This window comes from Panulirus ornatus, chromosome 20, assembly GCF_036320965.1.
Source record: "Panulirus ornatus isolate Po-2019 chromosome 20, ASM3632096v1, whole genome shotgun sequence".
Classification (NCBI taxonomy): Eukaryota; Metazoa; Arthropoda; class Malacostraca; order Decapoda; family Palinuridae; genus Panulirus; species Panulirus ornatus.
Genome location: NC_092243.1, coordinates 50488552 through 50514342, shown reverse-complemented (window position 1 = coordinate 50514342; position 25791 = coordinate 50488552). Strand labels below are relative to the sequence as shown.

Genomic DNA, 25791 nt, shown 5'->3' with positions numbered 1-25791 from the left:
ACACACACACACACACACACACACACACACACACACACAGGGTAGCGCACTAACAACAGGGGATTTCAATTATAAAGAGAAGACTGGAGCAAATTGGACTCACATGGTGAGAGAAATTCTTGGAGGCACAAATTATTTGAGTGTACACGGGAGAATTTCCTCTACCAACGCGTCAGTGTCCACACTCTAGCATGCCAGGGACTGATACTAGACCTTATCCTCACACATACTAGCAACTAGACCTTATCCTCACACATACTAGCAACTAGACCTTATCCTCACACATACTAGCAACTAGACCTTATCCTCACACATACTAACAACTCGACCTTATCCTCACACATACTAACAACTAGACCTTATCCTCACACATACTAGCAACTAGACCTTATCCTCACACATGCTAGCAACTAGACCTTATCCTTACACATACTAGCAACTAGACCTTATCCTCACACATACTAACAACTAGACCTTATCCTCACACATACTAACAACTAGACCTTATCCTCACACATACTAACAACTCGACCTTATCCTCACACATACTAGCAACTAGACCTTATCCTCACACATACTAACAACTAGACCTTATCCTCACACATACTAGCAACTAGACCTTATCCTCACACATACTAACAACTAGACCTTATCCTCACACATACTAACAACTAGACCTTATCCTCACACATACTAACAACTCGACCTTATCCTCACACATACTAACAACTCGACCTTATCCTCACACATACTAGCAACTAGACCTTATCCTCACACATAATAGCATGGCTATTTCTGTACATGATACACCAACAGGAAAAAGTGATCATGTAATGCTCTCAAGTTTGACTACGTGGTAAACGAGAACATCAGAGGAGCAGTGGGAGGAGAAAACATTAAGCAATACAATCGTGATAACTACACAACATGCAAAAAACAAATTGTGAAAAAACACTGGGAAATGAAGTTCAGTAGCCAAGAAGCAAGGCTTTGTGGTGAGAGGTTCTGTTAAATTCACAATGAAGCATTAGGAACATGGGCTCCATGAGTGAGGGATGAGGCTCCACGAGTGAGGGATGGGGGCCCCACGAGTGAGGGATGAGGCCCCACGAGTGAGGGATGAGGCCCCACGAGTGAGAGATGGGGCCACATGAGTGAGGGATGAGGCCCCACGAGTGAGGGATGAGGCCCCACGAGTGAGAGGTGGGCGCCCCACGAGTGAGGGATGGGGCCCCACGAGTGAGGGATGAGGCCCCACGAGTGAGAGATGGGGCCCCACGAGTGAGGGATGAGGCCCCACGAGTGAGGGATGAGGCCCCACGAGTGAGGGATGGGGCCCCCACGAGTGAGGGACGGGGCCCCACGAGTGAGGGATGAAGGCCCCACGAGTGAGAGATGGGGGCCCCACGAGTGAGATGGGGCCCCCACGAGTGAGGGACGGGGCCCCACGAGTGAGATGGGGGCCCCACGAGTGAGGGATGGGGCCCCCACGAGTGAGGGACGGGGCCCCACGAATGAGGGATGAAGGCCCCACGAGTGAGAGATGGGGGCCCCACGGGTGCAAACTCCCTCCCACGACAGTACACACAGGTAATCGATCGACCAGGACCCGTGGGATGGGGAACTCACCAAGGTGGAGGCCTGACACATCCCAACAATCTAGTGTTGGGGAGTCCCCTAGCGTTGGAGGTCTAGTGTTGGGGAGTCCCTAGCGTTGGAGGTCTAGTGTTTGGGAGTCCCTTAGCGTTGGAGGTCTAGTGTTGGGGAGTCCCCTAGCGTTGGAGGTCTAGTGTTGGGGAGTCCCCTAGCGTTGGAGGTCTAGTGTTGGGGAGTCCCTAGCGTTGGAGGTCTAGTGTTTGGGAGTCCCTTAGCGTTGGAGGTCTAGTGTTGGGGAGTCCCCTAGCGTTGGAGGTCTAGTGTTGGGGAGTCCCTAGCGTTGGAGGTCTAGTGTTGGGGAGTCCCTTAGCGTTGGAGGTCTAGTGTTGGGGAGTCCCCTAGCGTTGAGGTCTAGTGTTGGGAGTCCCTAGCGTTGGAGGTCTAGTGTTGGGGAGTCCCTAGCGTTGGAGGTCTAGTGTTGGGGAGTCCCTAGCGTTGGAGGTCTAGTGTTGGGGAGTCCCTAGCGTTGGAGGTCTAGTGTTGGGGAGTCCCTAGCGTTGGAGGTCTAGTGTTGGGGAGTCCCTAGCGTTGGAGGTCTAGTGTTGGGGAGTCCCTAGCGTTGGAGGTCTAGTGTTGGGGAGTCCCTAGCGTTGGAGGTCTAGTGTTGGGGAGTCCCCTAGCGTTGGAGGTCTAGTGTTGGGGAGTCCCTAGCGTTGGAGGTCTAGTGTTGAGGAGTCCCTAGCGTTGGAGGTCTAGTGTTGGGGAGTCCCTAGCGTTGGAGGTCTAGTGTTGGGGAGTCCCTAGCGTTGGAGGTCTAGTGTTGGGGAGTCCCCTAGCGTTGGAGGTCTAGTGTTGGGGAGTCCCTAGCGTTGGAGGTCTAGTGTTGGGGAGTCCCCTAGCGTTGGAGGTCTAGTGTTGGGGAGTCCCTAGCGTTGGAGGTCTAGTGTTGGGGAGTCCCCTAGCGTTGGAGGTCTAGTGTTGGGGAGTCCCTAGCGTTGGAGGTCTAGTGTTGGGGAGTCCCTAGCGTTGGAGGTCTAGTGTTGGGGAGTCCCTAGCGTTGGAGGTCTAGTGTTGGGGAGTCCCTAGCGTTGGAGGTCTAGTGTTGGGGAGTCCCTAGCGTTGGAGGTCTAGTGTTGGGGAGTCCCTAGCGTTGGAGGTCTAGTGTTGGGGAGTCCCTAGCGTTGGAGGTCTAGTGTTGGGGAGTCCCTAGCGTTGAGGTCTAGTGTTGGGGAGTCCCTAGCGTTGGAGGTCTAGTGTTGGGGAGTCCCTAGCGTTGGAGGTCTAGTGTTGGGGAGTCCCTAGCGTTGGAGGTCTAGTGTTGGGGAGTCCCTAGCGTTGGAGGTCTAGTGTTGGGGAGTCCCTAGCGTTGGAGGTCTAGTGTTGGGGAGTCCCTAGCGTTGGAGGTCTAGTGTTGGGGAGTCCCCTAGCGTTGGAGGTCTAGTGTTGGGGAGTCCCTAGCGTTGGAGGTCTAGTGTTGGGGAGTCCCTAGCGTTGGAGGTCTAGTGTTGGGGAGTCCCTAGCGTTGGAGGTCTAGTGTTGGGGAGTCCCTAGCGTTGGAGGTCTAGTGTTGGGGAGTCCCTAGCGTTGGAGGTCTAGTGTTGGGGAGTCCCTAGCGTTGGAGGTCTAGTGTTGGGGAGTCCCCTAGCGTTGGAGGTCTAGTGTTGGGGAGTCCCTAGCGTTGAAGGTCTAGTGTTGGGGAGTCCCCTAGCGTTGGAGGTCTAGTGTTGGGGAGTCCCTAGCGTTGGAGGTCTAGTGTTGGGGAGTCCCCTAGCGTTGGAGGTCTAGTGTTGGGGAGTCCCAAGCGTTGGAGGTCTAGTGTTGGGGAGTCCCTAGCGTTGGAGGTCTAGTGTTGGGGAGTCCCCTAGCGTTGGAGGTCTAGTGTTGGGGAGTCCCTAGCGTTGAAGGTCTAGTGTTGGGGAGTCCCCTAGCGTTGGAGGTCTAGTGTTGGGGAGTCCCTAGCGTTGGAGGTCTAGTGTTGGGGAGTCCCCTAGCGTTGGAGGTCTAGTGTTGGGGAGTCCCAAGCGTTGGAGGTCTAGTGTTGGGGAGTCCCCTAGCGTTGGAGGTCTAGTGTTGGGGAGTCCCTAGCGTTGGAGGTCTAGTGTTGGGGAGTCCCCTAGCGTTGGAGGTCTAGTGTTGGGGAGTCCCTAGCGTTGGAGGTCTAGTGTTGGGGAGTCCCTAGCATTGAGGTCTAGTGTTGGGGAGTCCCCTAGCGTTGGAGGTCTAGTGTTGGGGAGTCCCTAGCGTTGGAGGTCTAGTGTTGGGGAGTCCCCTAGCGTTGGAGGTCTAGTGTTGGGGAGTCCCAAGCGTTGGAGGTCTAGTGTTGGGGAGTCCCCTAGCGTTGGAGGTCTAGTGTTGGGGAGTCCCCTAGCGTTGGAGGTCTAGTGTTGGGGAGTCCCTAGCGTTGAAGGTCTAGTGTTGGGGAGTCCCTAGCGTTGGAAGTCTAGTGTTGGGGAGTCCCTAGCGTTGAAGGTCTAGTGTTGGGGAGTCCCTAGCGTTGGAGGTCTAGTGTTGGGGAGTCCCCTAGCGTTGAAGGTCTAGTGTTGGGGAGTCCCTAGCGTTGAAGGTCTAGTGTTGGGGAGTCCCTAGCGTTGGAAGTCTAGTGCTGGAGAGTCCCAGGTGTTGATGATTTAATGCTATTGAGTTCCGGGTGTTGACGGGTCCCCGAGTGTTGGAGGACAAGCGGACGGTTCCCTGTGTTGGAGATTAAGCAGCGGCGGGCCCAGAAAACTGGAGAATTAGTGGTGGAAGGTTCCGGGAGTTGGAGATATTGTTCGCTGGCCCCCAGTGTTGGAGATTTAGTGCTGGGAAAGTCCAAGTGTTGGAGACTGTGCTGGCGGGTCATGGGTGCTGGAGATTTAATGCTGGCGGACCCTGAGCGTTGGATGTGTGATGGTAGCTGGCCTCGAGTGTTGGAGAGTTAGTGGTGGAGTGTCTCCAATGTTGGAGATTAGTGCTAGCACAGTCCCAAGTGTTGGACACAGTGTTGGAGATTCAGTGACACAAGGCTCTAGTGATGGAGATTTAGTTAATGCTGGAGAGTCTCTAGTGTTGGAGATTTAGTTAATGCTGGAGGGTCCCTAGTGTTGGAGACTTAGTGCTGGTCAGTCGTTAGGGCGGGATATTATGTTGGAGGGTACCTAGTGATGGAGCTTATGTTGGAGGGTCCTTAGGGTTAGAGACTGTGTTGCCGGGGCCTTAGTGCTGGAGACTGTGTTGGCGAGGCCCTTGTGCTGAAGATTTAGTGGTGGAGTGATGGAGATGCCCGTGTCTTGGTGAATCAGAGAACTGGTGTACATTGTACAACACTGATATTATCTTGTGTACTGCTGCTGTGTTCAACTGCTTGTGAATGCACTGCGCACCTGTGCTTGTGAATGCACTGTGCATGTGTTCTTGTGAATGCACTGCGCACCTGTGCTTGTGAATGCACTGTGCATGTGCTTGTGAATGCACTGCGCACGTGTGCTTGTGAATGCACTGTGCATGTGTGCTTGTAAATGCACTGTGCATGTGCTTGTGAATGCACTGCGCACGTGTGCTTGTGAATGCACTGTGCATGTGTGCTTGTGAATGCACTGTGCACGTGTGCTTGTGAATGCACTGAGTAGGTGTCCTTGGGAATGCGCTGTGTCCGTGTGCTTAGGAATGCAAATACGTGTTGACAAGCTAACCGTCACACACACACACACACACACACACACACACAAACACACACACACACACACACACATACACACACGGGCTGCCTGGGATCACATCCGCACAGGTTCGAATCCCAGTCGCGGCGGCCGGTCCACAGTCCACCCTAGCTGTTCATCTTTCCCTAAAAGGCTGGTCGATCGAAGGGGTACCTGGCGCAGGCTAGTGGTGTGTGTGTGTGTGTGTGTGTGTGTGTGACTGTACGTGATTGCACCAACAACAACATCTACACATTCCCCCCGACAGGCCGTCATCCACGCCCTCTGTGAGGTCGACAGGCCGCCATCCACGCCCTCTGTGAGGTCGACAGGACGTCATCCACGCCCTCTGTGAGGTCGACAGGCCGCCATCCACGCCCTCTGTGAGGTCGACAGGACGTCATCCACGCCCTCTGTGAGGTCGACAGGCCGCCATCCACGCCCTCTGTGAGGTCGACAGGCCGTCATCCACGCCCTCTGTGAGGTCGACAGGCCGCCATCCACGCCCTCTGTGAGGTCGACAGGCCGTCATCCACGCCCTCTGTGAGGTCGACAGGCCGCCATCCACGCCCTCTGTGAGGTCGACAGGCCGTCATCCACGCCCTCTGTGAGGTCGACAGGCCGTCATCCACGCCCTCTGTGAGGTCGCAGGCCGTCATCCACGCCCTCTGTGAGGTCGACAGGCCGTCATCCACGCCCTCTGTGAGGTCGACAGGCCGCCATCCACGCCCTCTGTGAGGTCGACAGGCCGCCATCCATGGATTCCAAAACAAATGAATAACCTGCTTTGATCTTTCTCTCTCCTGACCTTTGACATCTGCTGGCTGGGCCCTTACTGTGTAACAACGTTAATGATCAGACTGGGGGTAACTACGTAACTACCCACGTTACTGCTATTGTCACACAACCCCAGAACATCCTACAGGAGCGACCCTACAGCATCGAGGATGCACTCCAATCAGGAGCAGGGAAATGATGATCTCCTTCGGGAAGAAAAGTTCCTCAGTGATGATACAATCTCGCCAAAGGCAACGTGTCACTCATAATGTAACCACAAGCAGACGCAGTCCGGTAACACCCAGCGTGTGTGTGTGTGTGTGTGTGTGTGTGTGTGTGTGGACATATATACGCTCCCTCCCCTTTAAGTCGCCTTCTACGACACACACAGGGGATATGTGGGAAGTATTCTTACCCCTCTATCCCCTACGGATATGGTAAACGAAAGTACTCACTGTTCTTATTTTCCCTTTCCAGTGGTGATTGTGACCTCACAGCGACAAAAAAAAAAAAAAAAAAAAAAAAAAAAAAAATATATATATATATATATATATATATATATATATATATATATATATATATATATATATATATATATATATATATATATATATATATATTGTTCGAAACGTTTAAGATCACTCTTCCTCTTGTCAGTGGAAACTAAGGGCACTAGATACCAAAACATCAGAGCCTCAAAACCTTTGTCGACCACCTGGTCCATGCTGGGGTGACATGGCAGACACTCTGCACAGTTACAGCAGGTTACTCCCACCACACAGCAGTGCACCTAAAGTTCGTACTCCGAGGCAACACTGACGAGGTGGTCAGCGTCGTGTGACCCACGACTCTCACGAGCCAGTGTTCGAGTCCCGGGCAATCGGCTCACAGCTGGTCAACCCCTTGTTCTGGGGTTTGATCCTATATATTGGTAGTTACCTAGCATATGTTTTGGCTGGCCGTGCCTTATGTAGACATGGTGTTGGCTAGGAAGATCTACCCCCAGGAGCCAGGTATGACACGCCAAAGCTGTAGTGTGGCTCTGGTGGTTAGTCAGACAACTGGGAGGCCGCGGCCTGCTGACCTACCTGTCACCATATCCTGGTTGGTACGGTACACTGGTACACTTATCCTGGCTGGAACGGTACACTGGTACACTTATCCTGGTTGGTACGGTACACTGGTACACTTATCCTGGTTGGTATGGTACACTGGTACACTTATCCTGATTGGTACGGTTCACTGGTACACTTATCCTGGTTGGTACGGTATACTGGTACACATCCTGGTTGGTACGGTTCACTGGTACACTTATCCTGGCTGGAACGGTACACTGGTACACTTATCCTGGTTGGTACGGTACACTGGTACACTTATCCTGGTTGGTATGGTACACTGGTACACTTATCCTGATTGGTACGGTTCACTGGTACACTTATCCTGGTTGGTACGGTATACTGGTACACATCCTGGTTGGTACGGTTCACTGGTACACTTATCCTGGTTGGTACGGTATAGTGGTACACTTATCCTGGTTGGTATGGTACACTGGCACTTATCCTGGTTGGTATGGTACACTGGCACACTTATCCTGGTTGGTATGGTACACTGGCACTTATCCTGGTTGGTATGGTACAGTGGTACACTTATCCTGATTGGTACGGTTCACTGGTACACTTATCCTGGTTGGTACGGTATAGTGGTACACTTATCCTGGTTGGTATGGTACACTGGCACTTATCCTGGTTGGTATGGTACACTGGCACACTTATCCTGGTTGGGATGGTACACTGGCACTTATCCTGGTTGGTATGGTACACTGGCACACTTATCCTGGTTGGTACGGTACATTGGTACTCTTATCCTGGTTGGTACGGTACTGACACACTTATCCTGGTTGGTATGGTACACTGGCACTTATCCTGGTTGGAATGGTACACTGGCACACTTATCCTGGTTGGTACGGTACTGACACACTTATCCTGGTTGGTATGGTACACTGGCACTTATCCTGGTTGGAATGGTACACTGGCACACTTATCCTGGTTGGTAGGGTACACTGGCACACTTATCCTGACTGATATAGTACACTGGTACACTTACCCTGGCTGATATGGTACACTGGTACACTTATCCTGGCTAGTACGGTACACTAGCACACATCCTGGCTGGTACGGTACACTGGTACACTTATCCTGACTGGTATGGTACACTGGTACACTTATCCTGGCTGGTACTGTACACTGGTACACTTATCCTGGCTGATATGGTACCCTGGTACACATATTCTGGCTGGTACGGTACACTGGTACACTTATCCTGGCTGGTAAGGTACACTGGTACACTTATCCTGACGTACGGTACACCGGTACACTTACCCTGGCTGGTAAGGTATACTGGTACACTTACCCTGGCTGGTGCCGTACAATGGTACTTCTATATCCCCACAGTTCTATGGGCTGCCTTATCATAAATCTGATGTGTTTAAACATTTCAAGACCTGCTATGGTTAGACAGCCCAGGAAAGCCACACATGGTAGACGTAATAGGTATCAAATTCGCCAGAGGGTTTACAGACCTCCTTCTATATCGTAAAGCAAAACTAAAAGACAAGGGTTTGAAAAACACACTAAGACTGACCTTACTATCGTAAAGAAACCCTACATGACAGCCTTCACACACACACACACACACACACACACACACACACACACACACACACACACACATAAAAATACTTGGAAAGTGGCTATGACACAGGTTTCACGTTGGCGGTGATACTTACGGGAAAAATCTTTGCAGCTAACGTCTGCACCTTTCTGCAGTGTAGCCTAACATCCACGACAGTTCGTGAGGATCTTTGTTATGGCATTACATACATACCATTAGAGAATTCTCGAAGTAAAGGCACTGCATTTGGAACGTGACCTAAAGCATAGAGACCTGATGCTTGAGCTGTCAAACTCACTCTCACACCACTGAGCAAAGTTCACACAGTCAAGAAAACTTGAGAAGATAAACGTGTTTTCAAGACTCGCCCTCACATGTTCAACAAAGCGGACGAGAGAGATGAGATCACAATTGACCCACTCTTATAGTGTTAGATTAACGTTAAGGCACATGATAGCAAACAATGATAAGCTTTTAACCTGAGAATAAACTTCATATCGAGAAATCACAATATAGATTCTTCAGTAATATAATGCGAGTGAGTTTCATCCACTCGAACACCGCAAACATCAGAATGGTCAAATGCTAGGCATTCAAAAACTGTCTCTGAAAAAAACGTTACATCATGCTGTTTCCAAATCACCTTTCGTTTATACAAAGACTAGAGAACAAGTAACTTAAGCTTACACGATGTGGTTATGGTTCAAGAAGTTAGGTTAGGTTAGGTTAGGTTAGGTTAGGCTAGGTTAGGTTATGTTATGTTATGTTATGTTATGTTATGTTATGTTATGTTAGGTTAGGTTAGGTTAAGTTAGGTTAGGTTTAGGGAGAACATCTCGATTGCGCTATGCTACCGTTACCAACGGCCACCACGTTTTAAACGCACGGAACGTGATCCACAGCCTATCTTACGAGCTTTCATATTTCAAAATATACCTTGGCAAATCTACGTTCTAATAAATCTAAAGCTTTATGAAAAAAAAAAAATCATAGGTTTCTTGTCTTCCTTTCAGGCGAAATATAATGTTATGATCAATAAAATTATGCTTACTATCATATCTAATAAATGCAAAAACAATGTCTAATTCTTCACTGTTACTTGGTTTTCAGTTGATTGCTTCAATAATATATTGAATTACAATACAAAAATACTCTTAAGTCAACCATAATAACATGAATGGGGTCGTTCAGTGGGAGAGACGAAATCTGGTTAAGTTTAACGGCTCCCAAGACCCAGTTTCTGCGTATCTCTCTATCGAACATTCCTCACAATTTTCTAATCTCCTTCGACGGTTCTGTAATTCCACCTCTCGACTCCGTGAACATACTTAATATAACGTTACGTAACATCCACTTTGTCTTGAAGACCACACATTACTTATATAACTAAGTTTGCCACTAAGAAACAGGCTGTCCTATTTAGATGTCGAAATTTCACTTCTGAACAGTTGCTCCGTTTATACAAAGGATTGATTCGTCCTTGTATGGAGTACTGCTCTCACATCTGGGGTGGTTCTAGCTCTGTATCCTTACTTGACTGAGGTGAGTAGAAAGCTGTCCGACTTTTTTAAACTGTCCCAGGCTAACTTCCAAACTTGGCTCTCTCGCCCTACGCCGCAATGTTGGTTCACTTTCCCTCTTCCATAGGTATTACTTAGGTTTGTGCTCCCGAGAGCTGGCTGCTTGTGTGCCCCCCACCACTAGCTAGACCACGCAATACTCGGCAAGCTGTTGCGTCATATGACTACTGTGAGGCCGTTAGTAACTCAAGGGTGGGTCGTTTTAACAACTGTTTCTTTCCCTACACCTCTTAGCTTTGGAACTCTCTACCCTCTCATGTCTTTCACAATAACTATGACTTGACAGTTTCCCAACGACAGGTTTTTCACTTCCTCTGAAATTCGTAAATAATTTCCTTTATCTCTTCTTTTTCTCTTTCATTAACCTCCCCAATTTCCATTAAGGCCTGGCCTTGATGTGGCCAATTTGTCCGTGACAGGAGCTTCCAACGTAAAAAAAAAAAAAAATCTAATTTGACTCTGCCAACTGGTGAATGACCTCATTAGGAGTGCGGCGGTGCAGAGCATGATCACACAAACAACACTTCCACCACTCAGTGTAAAATGATCGTTCACGTCTTATAGTGAACAGTTGTACACCAATAAGCATGAGAAGATTGGACAAATTCTTGGCAAACTAAGCGTCAAAATGACCAAATTCACCCAGTCCTTAACAACCCTTATCTCTGACGGCCGTTCCCTTCGGCAACTCCCTCAAAGGGGCGACCACGGCAAAAAGTCTCCCCACAACCAGTGACCTCCAGTCCCGCTTATCAGCCTTTAGTGCCTCGCCCTTAACATGCCACTGGCAGAGGGCAACTCTAGTACAGTGTGTCCAGGGGCTCCTACCTACTATTTCTACCTAATACTCACACCGTAATATACTTCTACCTTCTAATACTTTCACTACCGCTCCTGTCTTATGTTCCTACCTACTATTTCCATCTATCGCTCCTACCATTTTGCCAAAGGGCAGGGCTGGCGCATAGTGCTCACCGCAGGAAAATCTAGAGTTACGAAGAATGAGTTGCGTAAGACAGGTGTTGTCATGTGCAACCAGGAGAGACTGTATGTTTGTGGACAGAATGTTTCCAATCCAAGTGTGAGCGAGAGGGGAAGAAAACTACCTAAGTCTGAGGAGTGAAACTTGACAACCACTAAAGTGATGGCTCACTATGCAGCAATCACTAACCCTGCTGAGACCTGAGCGGGTAGTACCGGTGATACAGCTCCCTGGTGGCTGGCTGCCTACCTCCTCGTCCTGTACAGAATAAGAAATAATTGGAAAGGCGACCTGTTATCAACAGGTCACAGGTGGGTCCCCACCCGATGTTCATGATTTTCAGTAAAGTAGGCTCCGTTTCATATTATATATATATATATATATATATATATATATATATATATATATATATATATTTCCGTGGGGATAGGGGAGAAAGAATACTTCCCACGTATTCCCTACGTGTCGTAGAAGGCGACTAAAAGGGGAGGGAGCGGGGGGCTGGAAATCCTCCCCTCTCGTTTTTTTTTTAATTTTCCAAAAGAAGGAACAGAGAATTGGGCCAGGTGAGGGTATTCCCTCAAAGGCCCAGTCCTCTGTTCTGAACGCTACCTCGCTAATGCGGGAAATGGCGAATAGTTTGAAAGAAAATATATATATATATATATATATATATATATATATATATATATATATATATATATATATATATAAATATATATATATATATATATATATATATATATATATATATATATATATATATATATATATATATATATTACATTGGTGGCTCCAGTCTAGGACAAAAGTCCACATCAAGGCCAAGCTTTAATGGAAATATAGAGGATTATGAAAGGGAAAAAGATGAGGAGAGAGTTCCAAAGCTAAGAGGCGTAGGGGAAGAAACAGTTATCAAAGAGGCCCACCCTTGAGGTGCCAACAGCTACATAGTAATCATGTAGATGCAGCAGGTTGCCGAGTATTGCGTTGTCTAGCTACTGGTGGGGAGCACACAAGCAGCCAGCTCTCGGGAGCACAGCCAAAGTAATACCTGTAGAAGAAGGAAAGTGAATCAATATTGCGGAGTAGGGCAAGAAGGTCAAGTTTTGAAGTTAGCCTGGGACAGTTTATAAGTTGGAGTGCTTTCGACTCAACTCTGTCAAGTAAGGATGCAGAGCTACGACCAGCCCGCAGTACTCCATACAAAGACGAATCAAACCTTTAAAGAAAGGGAGCAACTGTTCAGAAGAAAAGAAGTTTCGACATCTAAATAGGGCTTCCAAGAAAGAGTGGATGTTACAGTAATACCAAGTATGTTCATTGAGTCAAGAGGTGGAATTACATAACCTTCAAAGGAGAGACGAGAGTTGTGAAGAGTTTTCGATAGAGAGATGGGTAGAAATTGAGTCTTCGAGGCATTGAACCTCACAAGATTTTGTGTACCCCACTGAGATATCCTGTTCAAGTCTGAGTTTATTGAGGAAGCTGTGTCAAGACGAGATGCACATCGTGTAGAGAAGGAGCAGAATCAAAAGAATGTGGAGGAATGCAGTGTTGAATCGTCAGCGTATGAGTGAATTTGATTATCTGGGGAAAAGAGGGAATCGTTGAAAATAGGAGAAAAATTGTAGGGGACAGGACAGAACCTTGAGGGACACGGCTGTTTATCCATCAACAACCACAGAGTGAGGTAGGGAAGCCAAAAGAAAGCAGATAACTGGGCGCCCTCACTCAGGGGAACATCGAACTTGCAGCAGTCCTTGGATCCGGGTAGGCCTAGGAAATGAAGCTTGATATCTCCGTGAATTACAGACCAGCTGGAGACATGCTGAGGAAGGCGATCACCACCTCCCCATGGCTGACAACAATGTCGTTCAAGGAACAGCTGGCTGGCTGGGGAAGTGGTAGCACGTCGTGTCATCCAGGAACGAATGGAATTAAGTTGCTGTCGCAAGGAGAGGCAGAAAGACGAATCCATTGTATGTAAACAACTTCGCGACCAACAGTCTCAGTATTTTTGCTTCGTCCTTCGTAACATATTGTGATCTATATATATATATATATATATATATATATATATATATATATATATATATATATATATATAGGTGTCACCCATCAGCGTACTCCTCTTTCACCGCTCGCTAACCTTCCCTCCTTACCTTGCCATCTCACACTCTCGCTCACCCCCCCCAACCCCCCACCCTAGGTCACTATTGCAAGCCTCGAAGTAGTGAGTCGATACTCCCAGGGTTCACACCTCACGGAAGGAGAGGACTTACAACGCTGACTGCCCCGGTTGCAAGCGGGGAAGTCTGTACATTACACATAGTGGGCTCCACCAGTCGGCCATTTAGCCCATTATAGCCAAATACAATGACCCTGAGTGCCTGTGAGAGCCATACTTTAAAACCTTAATGCGAGTATTGGAGCTTAATAGCACCTGGAGTTCAGGCTATCCTCATTTTAAAAAATACAAGACTCAAACGCCTAACGTTTGCCCGCCAGATGTGGCGGTATATTGTTGGAATCCTACTAAATGATAATCGCCAATTCAAACCTGTCTCAAGTAAGTATCCAGCAATTTCTCCCCTGTATGAAAGCTATTTTCATAACTTGCTTTACTTGATCATCGAGTTATCGGTGGAAGAAACAGATGTGGCACAGAATCTTTGGCAAAATCTTAAGTTTTTAAGACTGGTAGAATATCGTAACGAATTTTAACCACACCAAGGTACTTGTCCAGAGGGGTTGAAGTTATTGTAGCTTTCTGTCCTTTTACACATTACTTTTAAACTACATAATTTCAGAGATGCTTTCATAATGTTGAGAATATATTAGGAACACAGAATTGTAGAACATTATTTCCAAACGTGTAAAGAAAATAGCCAGTTACTAGGGAAAGCTTCAATGAAGGTGTCCAGAAAATATATAACTATGGTTGAAATATGTCAAATCAATCAAGTTCAGGGATGATTTTCCAGAAGCATGTGATACTATAGAAGCAAATGACAATGAAAATAACATGGAAGACAAAGGAAACTTAATCATGGGTCAGGTTGAATGACAAAGAAAACAACCAAATAATATGGAATGTTTTCATGTCGTACTGTATACTGTAATACCATGCATGATGGTTACGTTTTATCATTATTCTTTCTGTATCATTCAGTCTATTCTTGGAAATTTAGAAGGATTCTTTACAAAGAATTTTGCTGTAATACTATGTAATTTGTAATTTTTCACGAGGTATGACAGGCAATTCTTTAAACATCTTTGAAGTACATTAACATGTCACCCTCTTAACAACCTTTTATCTGCAGAAATATATCCACATTGCAATATAAAAACATTTTACACACAAACATTATGAAGCTGTCTCTCTCTCCTTGCCTTTGCATATGAAGAATTGCCCAATGGCGCTACTGTAAACAGGACACTTGCATGTCACGGAGAATTTGATGCAACTCCTTTTTGTATTACTGCCTGGATCAGCAACCTGATGAAGGGCAGCGACATTGGGTTCATCTATTCCTATTTATATTTTCTTTTTTCTTCTTTTTTTTTCTGGTGTCCTGACTTCCATCTAGGACCCCACCTTAGTGACAAAGTGTGTGGAGTTTGGCATCGCAATACCATGAGTTGCGTAGTCGTTCCAATTCTCTTTCAATCACTGGGGTAACTTATATACTGATATTATCCAGTGGCTCTGGTGGCAGGCCCTTCCAGTTTTCTTCTGCTAAAGTGTAAAGCCGGAAAGCTGTTCTTTGCACTATAAATACATATGAAGATACACATATTACCAGTAGAGAAGTAATTAAATATCTTTTTTATATATCTCGTTCTCACTAAACGTTTATATCAAAACTAGTCGCACTATTCAGCTATACTATATCATACAAGCATTTACTTCAGTTTTCAATTCATATCTTAAACTAAATTCAAAACAGTACAGAATATGGTTGACTTACGAATTACAAAACAGTACATAATATGGCTGACTTAGACTTACCAAGATCTTGTTCTCAAAGCTTGCCTAACTTTGTTGTGGTTCTTTCCAACCCGTCTGTCTTATCACGGATTTTACCAGGCTTCTCCTGACAACACTGGCCTTTACTTACAATCTGGCCAAGTCACGCTGTCTTGTCATTTACAACAGCTACGAAATTCTTTACCAACGTCAACCAATTATTGTTTCATAACCCTTCGATCGGTGATGACCGCTTCTTCGCCACGGCTGACACATCTATAATATAAACTCATGTCCAAATTTTCATGCCAATTTCACCTACAACTAAACTCAGTCTCGTGATCCTGGACTTGCTTTAGCGGCTGCCGAGGCGGGTGGACGCCAACACGGGCAGGGTGCACCAACGTCTTGCAGTATTCATAATGATACTCTTAAACTACGGCAGTAACACGGTCGCCTGCGTTCGACCACCAGGCTTGGAAGTGTTTAAAAGGCCGGCTTACTCAGGAACCCAGATTTACTTCACCTTTTCTATTATAACGTATAAACTGTATATAACGTAAGGGTGAAATTACTCATAACATAAAAATAAAATTACTTCTTGGAAGGAGCAGCAAATTGCTAACAGTAACTTTAAAACAAACACTCAACCACTCGTCTTAATATGTTAAATGCATGTTTGTTTATTTGCTGTTGTTTTTTCTTGTGTACATATTACAGCGTTAGGATTGGTCGCTAACCTGAATGGAAATGCCATTCGAGCATATGACAAACAGAGAAAAATGTGTAAACTCGTATAAAAATCATGCACGGTATAGTTGGTGGGAAACAGCATAAATGTCAGAGGGCCACGTCTGACATTTAACCAACGGCCAGCAAACACAAGGGACACAGGGAAGACCACAGTTGCCACCAATGTGAGCATCACAAACGTGGGTCTATATTCTTTGCAACATTGTGTTCATGGAATACTGGCTTCCCCTACTGAATATATAAACGGTGGCATCATCTACTATTCCTACAAATTTCATTGCATGTTCCCCACACAATGAGGCTCTACAAAACTAATTAGCTGATTACTGACTTACCCTAATGAATATGGCATTCATCGAACCCCAAAACATTTTTATTGTCATATAAAAAAAGAATGAAAAAAGCGGTAGTCGCTTGAGGCCTCTCTTACGTGTCCAATTTTTTTTTTTCTTATCTACTTAGGTTTCCGGCGACGCTTACTTCATATGAAGAATAAACGGATGCATTATCATTTACTTTATTCGCCATTCTCTGAATGTGAATAAAAGCACGGTTATAAGGTTTATCAGGGTTGAGGGACAGTATAGTTGAGGAAAGAGTCTGAATGGAGAAAAACTGGAGGAAGTAAAGCGTTTTAGTTATCTGGGAGTGGACTCTGCAACGGATGGAACCATGGAAGCGGAAGTGAGTCATAGGGTGGGGGAGGGGGCGAAGGTTCTGGGAGCTATGTAGAATGTGTGGAAGGAGGAGATAATGTTACCTGGGAGGGTAAAAATGGGTATGTTCGAAGGAATAGTGGTTCCAACAATGTCATATGGATGGGTTGTGCGGAGGAGGGTGGATGTGTTGGAAATGAGATGTTTGAGGGCAATATGTGGTGTGAGGTGTTTGATAGAGTAGTTAATGAAAGGGTGAGAGAGATGATGTGTGATAATATAAATAGAGTGGATGAGTGTAAATTAGAGGGTGTGCTGAAATGGATGTATGGAGAGAACATTTTACAAAAGGTTGACAAAAAAGAACTGAACAAGGAGAATGGGGAGACCAAATCGAAGATGGAAAGTCGGAGTGAAAAATATTTTGAGCGATCTTGGCCTGAACATATAGGAGGGTGAAAGGCGTGCACGGGACAGAGTGAACTGGAGCAATGTGGTATACTGGGGTCAACGTGATTTGAACAGACTGAACCAGGGCATGTGAATCGTCCACGGTGAATCGTGAGGCCCAGGAGACACGGCTGCAAAGAGTCGTCCAGGCTTATCTGTCCAACGCTTCAGTTATCTCTAACTGATACGGCTTTTTCTGGATGGAGTTTTAACATCACATAAGGTCCTGAAACATGAAGCATAAACTGGTGTTGTTGGAGGTGGCCAGCGTCAGTAGAGACACAGTACAAAGAGGTACACCGTGATCTGCACATAATGGGGGGTCAGGAAAGCTTGCGTAACGGCCGGAGTCAGCCGGGGGGGGTCGCTCAAGCATGAATCGTACGGTAATACAAAGCACAGCAGACCACGCTCCTAGTTTATGAAAACTGAAAACTATTTCGCATGCAAGAACTCAGACCGCTAACAACACACCAGATCTTCCATTTTTCCTAAGGTTCAAGACTAGTTCACCACTGTATAAAGCTATGGTTGCTTACTGCAAATCCTTACAAGTAAAAATTAAGAGATTTTCTTTGATCTGAAGGACGCACGGTCTTGCCATACGGCATCCCAACATATTTTGTCTGAACTGGACGAAATCATCTACACAGGCAATTTCGCCAAATAGGCACCAGTGGGTCAAACATTTTACTAACATGTATAGTTTTCTTCGTTATAACTTTAAATACCGAATTCATTGATCTTTTCTTCCTCAACAGTTGCAGATACTTTGCTTTATTCAAACATGACCATGACGAGCGGAAATATCAATTCTGATTGGGCTATTGTATACCTGGGCCGCTGGAGAGATCATACCCGTCGCCATCTTGAAGTGTTGACAACGTTTGGTTACAAGTCATACCACTTACACACCCCCACCCCCTACCTCCCACCCTCCAGCCCCACATACCTTAACCCAACCTCAATGAAAACCAGAGGTGACGCAAGGCACAGAAATAACGTCGAAAACAAACTGGTCGGCAAAATGACGCTTGACCCACCAAAACCGAATCATGAGACAAGTCACAAATACCAAAACTCTGATACATTTAAAAAAAAATATATATATACACACTGGAGTCCTTTTCAAATGTCGCCCCACCTCCACCCAGGGCACTACATGCCCGAGCAGGACCAACAACAGTAAACATACGTTGTGGTTCAACATCTTGCCTACAGTTCTGGGCGGTTAAGTTACCGAGGCGTCAAGTTACCTGTGGACACGTTGCCAAGGCTTCAGCCGGCCAGGCACGTTCACATACCACGGGATACACCCACACCCGGAACCTGACACGTTCCAAAGAGACACGAGGAGATGAAGATGAATCGTAACACGTGGAAACATACACACAAGCACTCGGGTTCAGACATTACACTAACGTTAAGACACTGGTGCACGACAAGGGAGTGTCAAATGGACAAGGGAGTGTCAAACATCTCGTGCCGGACCGTGCAATATGTAATCACACAGACACAGACACAGACACACACACGTCCGGTCTCGCCTGCCGTTAAATAACGTATCAGACTATAATTAGGTAACTCCGGTTATGTGACAAAAGCCTGGTGTATATACGCCAGTATCACAGCCCATCATCGCCGGCTCAACAACTGTGGCATGTCATAAAGCCAGACAGATTCAACGTTATCGCTGTAAGCAAATCGCTCTTCACGTTCTCTCTCTATCTCTACATCCAACATTCTCGTGGTATTTCCTCTTCCGCATCCGTTAACGGAAAGGACGCCATTCTGTCACGAATGTTCCAGGCGAATCTGGTTCTTAAAATTCTCTCCACAAGAAACAAGTCTGAAGCGTGATTATGACATTAGAGAAAGTGGCCTCCTCATAAATCTATCCTTTAACTTCCCTTCTGCTCCAACGCACGTTTTCCCCAGCCAACTTTGGGTCTGGTGGGGTCTTAAACGTTGGCTAGTATTGCATTCCCCTTCTCCGTGAGAAACAAGATGACTCGTGGCAGTCCTAAACCTGAACTTCCTTCTATGTCTTCGGACACTTGAAATAAAAACAAATGTGAACGTCCACTAAGGTTTACTATAGTTTCGTGATGTTTCGCGCGCACACCAACACACGTGTATGGACGACATTGCGTTAAACATATACAATGTTATGATGGGGCAGCACGTATGACTCCTCTCTCTCTCTCTCTCTCTCTCTCTCTCTCTCTCTCTCTCTCTCTCTCTCTCTCTCACACACACACACACACACACACAGTGTGGAATCAAAACGGGTAAGTATACACGAGAGTGTTCTGTAAGGTCGTGGAAAAGATAATCAGAAAGCAAATGGGTGACTTCCTGCAGAGAAATAACCTAAGAGACAACACTTTCAGGAAAAGGAGGTTATGTGTAACGAATCTCGGTGATTTCTAATAGAGAGTGAGCTCGGTTTTAAGACACGAGAAGGCTGGGTGGCTGGCTCGGATCAAGACCACACGAAAGCAACTTGATATCGCACAGCATGGGAGACCTACTCAACTGGTTCATTGAGCAAGAACATGTGGAAGTCTCCTTATATGGATAGAAGACTATCTCAGTGGCAGGGAACAATGGACGCGTCAGATGAACCTTCTCGAAATGAGTAGTCACCAGTGGAGTACCGCTGGGTTCTGTTCTACGACCACTGCTCGATCTATGAGGGCGACTGGCCAAAAGGTATGGATGGGCTCCTGCCTGTGTGTTGGCAGGTGAGGCAAAGCTTTCTAGGAAGTGAAAACTGAGAGGGACTGCATCACCATGGGAAACTAGACTAAATTTGGTCTGATACATGGGCGATGAAACTCACGTTCATGTACGGAGGATGGGTTACCGCAGATCCTAAGTCGCAGGAATACGAGTGGGAAACACCTGGAAATCGACATCGTCCCTAACCTGTCGCCAGAGTCCCATCTTTGAGGAACTGGTAAGATTAAATGTCTGCTGGCAAATATAGGATGAGCATTCTAGTTCATAAACATGGAAATATTTTGCAAGCTATTGGCGTCCTATATAAGGCCAAAAGCAGAATATTCTTCTCAAGTTTGGTTACCACACCTACAGAAACACAATCAGCTAACATAAAAGGTACAAAGGATGGCCAAAAAAAATCAAAATAGAATTACATGAAAAAAAACTAAAGGCTCTAAATTTACCTACCATGGAAGAGACAAGAGTGAGGGATGACAATCATAACATTTTAAGTTTTTAAAACAGAATGACGTGGACAAGTCGACATTTCTTCGTAAAATTTAGTCAGAGAGAAAACGGAAAACAAAACATGCTATTAAAATGGAGACCTGTTAAAGAATGAAAATAAGCATTTTCATAGTTTAAGATCAGTGGATGAATAAGAAAATGGTAAATGCAGACAGCTTACAGATGTTTAAAAAGTGGTATGGTAGTGAGATGAGGCCCTACGAATATATATACCTTCCTTCTTGTACAGTACAAATAGTTAAATTTAAATCGGTAATTACACACACACACACACACACACACACACACACACACAAAGCTTGAGAGCTGCAGTCGTCCTGTAACCAGTTCCAGTTGTTCATCCTTCCTTAAGAGCTGGTCGATCAACGGGTATCGGGGTCTGTGTGCGTGTGTGTGTGTGTGTGTGTGTGGGGGGGGGGGGGAGTAAAAATGTGGTACATATATACAAGGTTAAGAGACGGGGCAATAAAAGTGTAAAACTCTCTCTCCGCAACACACAAACAGTAAAGTGTAATCAGGCACACGTGAACAGAACGTAGCGAGTTTTTGTAGCACAATGTTTAGCGCTCAGGTTCTCACTGAGCTGTATAATGATACTCAGGGAATCTCAAGCCATCTATCAGCATACACAATGAACAACGCTGTCCATACCAACAAACAAGAACCACACACATCTAGTTTGCAAGGTACATATATAAATAAGGCACCAATAACAAAGTTATAATAGGCTATATCATACCATAGTAAGATAGGCTGTATCATACCATGGTAAGATAGGTTATATCATACCATGGTAAGATAGGTTCCATAGTAAGACACGGTGTATCATACCATGGTAAGATAGGTTATATCATACCATGGTAAGATAGGTTATATCATACCATGGTAAGATAGGTTCCATAGTAAGACAGGGTGTATCATACCATGGTAAGATAGGTTATATCATACCATGGTAAGATAGGTTATATCATACCATGGTAAGATAGGTTCCATAGTAAGACACGGTGTATCATACCATGGTAAGATAGGTTATATCATATCATATTAAGATCGGCTATATCATACCATAGTAAGGGAGCAAGCTAACTGGTTTTCGAATTATTCTGGGCACCTGAAGGAATTATTCCGGGCACCCGAAGAAATCATTTTGGGCACCTGACGGAATTATGGAATGATTCTTAAGTCAGTGAATGTAAGCAGCTTGACGATGACGACCTGAATGAACCTAGCAGGTTAAGTTAGGCTTAATGACCAAACAACCAAGCAACGAGAATCCAGCAAGCCAATCAAAGCATCTCAGTACAACCTACACCATATACCTGTGTATTAGTATCATTCCATTACTATACAGTACCTCCTTCCTCTGTCCAACCACTTCTTTCTTCTCACATATCAACAAAAAGGCCAGCTCACAGCCTACCCAACTGTTCATCCTCCCCTTCGGAAATGGCCAAATTGGTACCTGCCGGTAACTAGGTAATGTGTACGTGCAGTTAATAGTGCGTTCACAGTTAAGACACAACACTAGTATAAAACTCTATACATGTAAAAGAATCTACAGTGAAACAGCGATAACACACACTTCCAAATACAGATGAACACACTACCCATATTGTTGAAGACATGGCATCACGCAAAGTTTAGACATGGCAACATGATCACAACCTCCTCGCCGTCATACGCACACAACAATTACACAAATCAAGGACCCATGAGTATGCGATTCCCTCTTCGTAACTACAAAACATTTTTACCCTAAGTGTGCACGCAAGCATTGAGAGTGCATCACCATTGTCACAGAGGCCTCCCTAACCTCCACAGACCGATGTCCGTCAGCACAATTGCCTTCCACGCAACCTGTGCTCGTAGAGACAGATACAAGAAAATGCTATATTCAATCCATGAACACGTCCACACCAATACAAGCAAACAGCTTAGTTTTCTCTTAGTTATGTGTACGTCATCTAGTATTATACTGTAACAACTAATGATCAGCATAAATGTTCACCATTAAGTACATAATGTATGTCAACCACAATATTACTGCCATTCAATGTGTAATTTTTCAGCTATTAATGTTCACATAATCACCACTAAATGCATAATGTATAAATCATTGACGTTACTCTGTAAAACCTACTGTACTTTGCAAATATACCTCACTCATGTGCTTCTCGAAAGCACAGAAGTAAGTACCCTGACCCACCTTAACTAATCTTTTCTGCGATTAATGAAATGGTTACAGTTATGGTCCACCCCTCCCCACCCCCCAGTCCTGTAATATCTTGACAGCATTTCTGCCAAATGGCTTTATGAATGCATAAGCCGTTCTGTTTTTCACTGGATCATTTATTCAGATTCACAAACGTGTCCGTACGAGTACGGAGTGTACCCGAGAGTACTGCCAGACACACACGATCTGTATGGCAATGGCTCCAAACATCGGCCATTAACTTACAGTAATCTGCGTTGCGCTACACACCCAGTACCTCCCATGACCAGCAAGCTCATTGGCTATTGCCTGACAGAAACTACTTACCTTCTGCTGCCAAACTATAACAAGATTTGTCACATACCAGTTTAATCCCGATGACGCAACGTGTGGCAATGGTGTAACTCTACCCAACCGACCCATCCTAACCCAAATCAGATAATATGAATGAATTTCAATTGTCGACTGGGGGGTCTCCTACAATGGTCAATAAATGATATAGCACACTGTACTGGATGTGGAGCTTCATGCACTTTAGATAACCGTTTGAAACCTGTTGATTTATCGTAGGCTTACTTTCTTGATATACTGTAAATAGGTTTACTCTCTCCTTACATGAATAGAAACTTTTCAACTAGCAATAATTCTGAATAAACTCAAGAAATATATTATACAATAAGTGGTTTACTGGCCTACCTGGAGTTGGCAAAAGTCGAGCGCGTTGTTCCTCCACTGTGGGTGTGGTAGTGGGCTGATACACGCCCGTGTGACACTGGCCCTGACGATGGGTGTGTCGACGACCTCCTCTGAGGAAGGAGAGATTCAATGCAGCCCTCCGTGGGTTATTTACCCCCGCCATGGCGCTTCACAGGCTTCTTACAGCTGTCACGCTAACTGTACGGCTCACTGGCCAGTCTATGGAATGAAATGAGTACCTCAAGTATGTGAACTAATTTTGCGTATCTGCTCCAACTGTTCAGCGAAGCAGGGCAACACACGTACACCTCTGAGATCTTGTTTCAAGTCATTCAAACCGTTCAAAAATATTCCCAAGCTCGTATAATAATTCATTATCATACAGCCTCAAGAAAGAGTCCATTGTTCATCTCGGGGAAATTTTTGTTGGTTGTGAGGAGCCACAGCGCATCGCTATCTGACGCCAGGATGAAGCTGCCCGCGGGTCAACACCACTCCATCACCATGCGTCGGGTGACCCAAGGCCAGGGGACAGACACTGTAGCTACAGCAGGTATGGGAAAAAAGTGTGTGCGGCGTACGCCACCAATGGTATCATGAATGCCAAGACACAGCTACCCCTACTCCTCCTCCGTCATCGCTCTTCATGCCTCTGCTCAACCCCAGCACCAAGTTAATGCGTCCTGGATTCATCTGTCTCGCCTGGATCACCTTGTAGTTATTCCAAAGTTCTACTTCCACACCACACATGTTTACAACACGCATATGGACTTGCTTTCAGTATACATCTTAAATGCAACAGAACACTTATTATCACAAAGTTTACTCATTATAGACCACGATATACCAATCCTGGGGTGTTAAAGATGGTCACAAGATTGATGGAAACCACTGACACAGCAAACTGAACATCCTTGAACCATGCGTCCATGGACAGCGTTCCTCTAAGCAGATATGGCTCCAATAGTCGCTATTGCGAACAGGATAAATTTAGTAGGGCAATGCTTGAGGTGCGGCCGCGTGGTGCTGGTCTAAGGAGGTGGAGAGATGCAGCCTGGGTCCCGTCAAGTACACCTCACACCAATGTTTCTCCAACCACTTGCACACTTCACTTGTCACGACTCTTTGCACAATCTCTTACAAATACTGTTGGTTCATTTCACACAGCTGTACACTAAAAAAAACACTGAGCCGCTCTCACTGGATGAGCGAATCTTCCTTTACAACAGAAGTAACTTGGGAATATCATCGACCGCAGCAGTGTGAGAAGCTGTTGCAGACGACGAGCTACCAGGCTTCTGACACAGCTCGGGCTGCGCGTCAGTCACGATGTCCACCAGTTGCCAGTTTATTTAATTGCTGTCCATTATTTTCTGTATATGTATCCCCTCCATATGAATTAATTTTGCTAAATCAAACTTCAATCATTTTTCTATACACACCTGAGGTTTGTTATCGTCATGTTTTTACTTTAAAGTATATCAAATCTTTGTTATTGATTATGTGGCACCTATTCCTAGTCCTCACCTTGCAGTGACGTTACTATTCAAAACGAAAATTCTAGCCATAGCCTTTATCATTTCATGATATTCTTCGCTAATGTTCAGTCTCCGATGCGGAAAAGTGCAACGACTTGCCAAGGAAAAATTATGAAGGATTCTAACGTTCCCAACACCGCGCTACGTTCCCTAAAACGGCCAGGAGGAGACCGCCCACAGGGGTTGTATAAATATGTTGGAGCAAAAAACGAGTCACATCCAACCCGTCCGCTACTGTACCACGTTCTACAGTGTGTCAACACCACTGCCCACGTGCTCCCACCGCCACCATACGGCAGGTGTTTTCCATTTATCATCATTAATGTGACGAGATTTTCCATAGTTTAAAGCGGCACATCTCTCAAAGGACGAGCAAAATAGGTCTACTACGCGTTGAAACAGAGGAGAAACATGTTTGCAATGATGCAATCTGTTTAGCATTCCGTGCACCGTGTTGTCTTTAACAATCTTGTGACTCGTTTTATAATTCAACAGATATTTTCAACGCTGGACTGCAGCAGTACATGTCCATTCCCACTTCGGCATTTTGTGATCTAGGTGAAAATGTCAAGAAATTGAGGAACGAATCTTCCCTTCTACAGTTTTCATGTCTTTGTTAGGAAATAATTTTTCTCTAAATTCCATGATAGTTGAAAATCATGTTCGAGACAGAGTCAATGCACAAGACTATACCAGTCAAACGTAGAAATTCACGAGACCCCCCTCCAGGTAATCAATGTCACGCTGTTTCTTTTTAGAAAAGAGCATGATATATATATATATATATATATATATATATATATATATATATATCTTATTAAGTACTTAATCGCCGTCTCCCGCGTCAGTGAGGTAGCGCAAGGAAACAGACGAGGAATGACCCAACCCACCCACATACACATCTATAAGAATTAACGCCCATACACGCACATATACATATATATACATTTCAACGTATACATACACAGACATATAC

The 25791-nt window shown here is 45.5% G+C and overlaps 1 protein-coding gene across 2 annotated transcripts in view; it reads right to left on the bottom strand.

Moving 5' to 3' along the window:
* The window catches only part of LOC139756002 (polyamine-transporting ATPase 13A3-like), a 417344-nt gene extending 392776 nt beyond the window's left edge, over window positions 1–24568 (bottom strand). For both annotated transcript variants that reach the window (XM_071674925.1, XM_071674926.1), the window contains exon 1: window positions 23278–24568. In XM_071674925.1, the coding sequence (XP_071531026.1) occupies window positions 23278–23440 (163 nt within the window). In that variant the 5' untranslated portion in view covers window positions 23441–24568. The remainder of the gene's footprint in view (window positions 1–23277) is intronic.
* Window positions 24569–25791: the final 1223 nt, after the last annotated feature.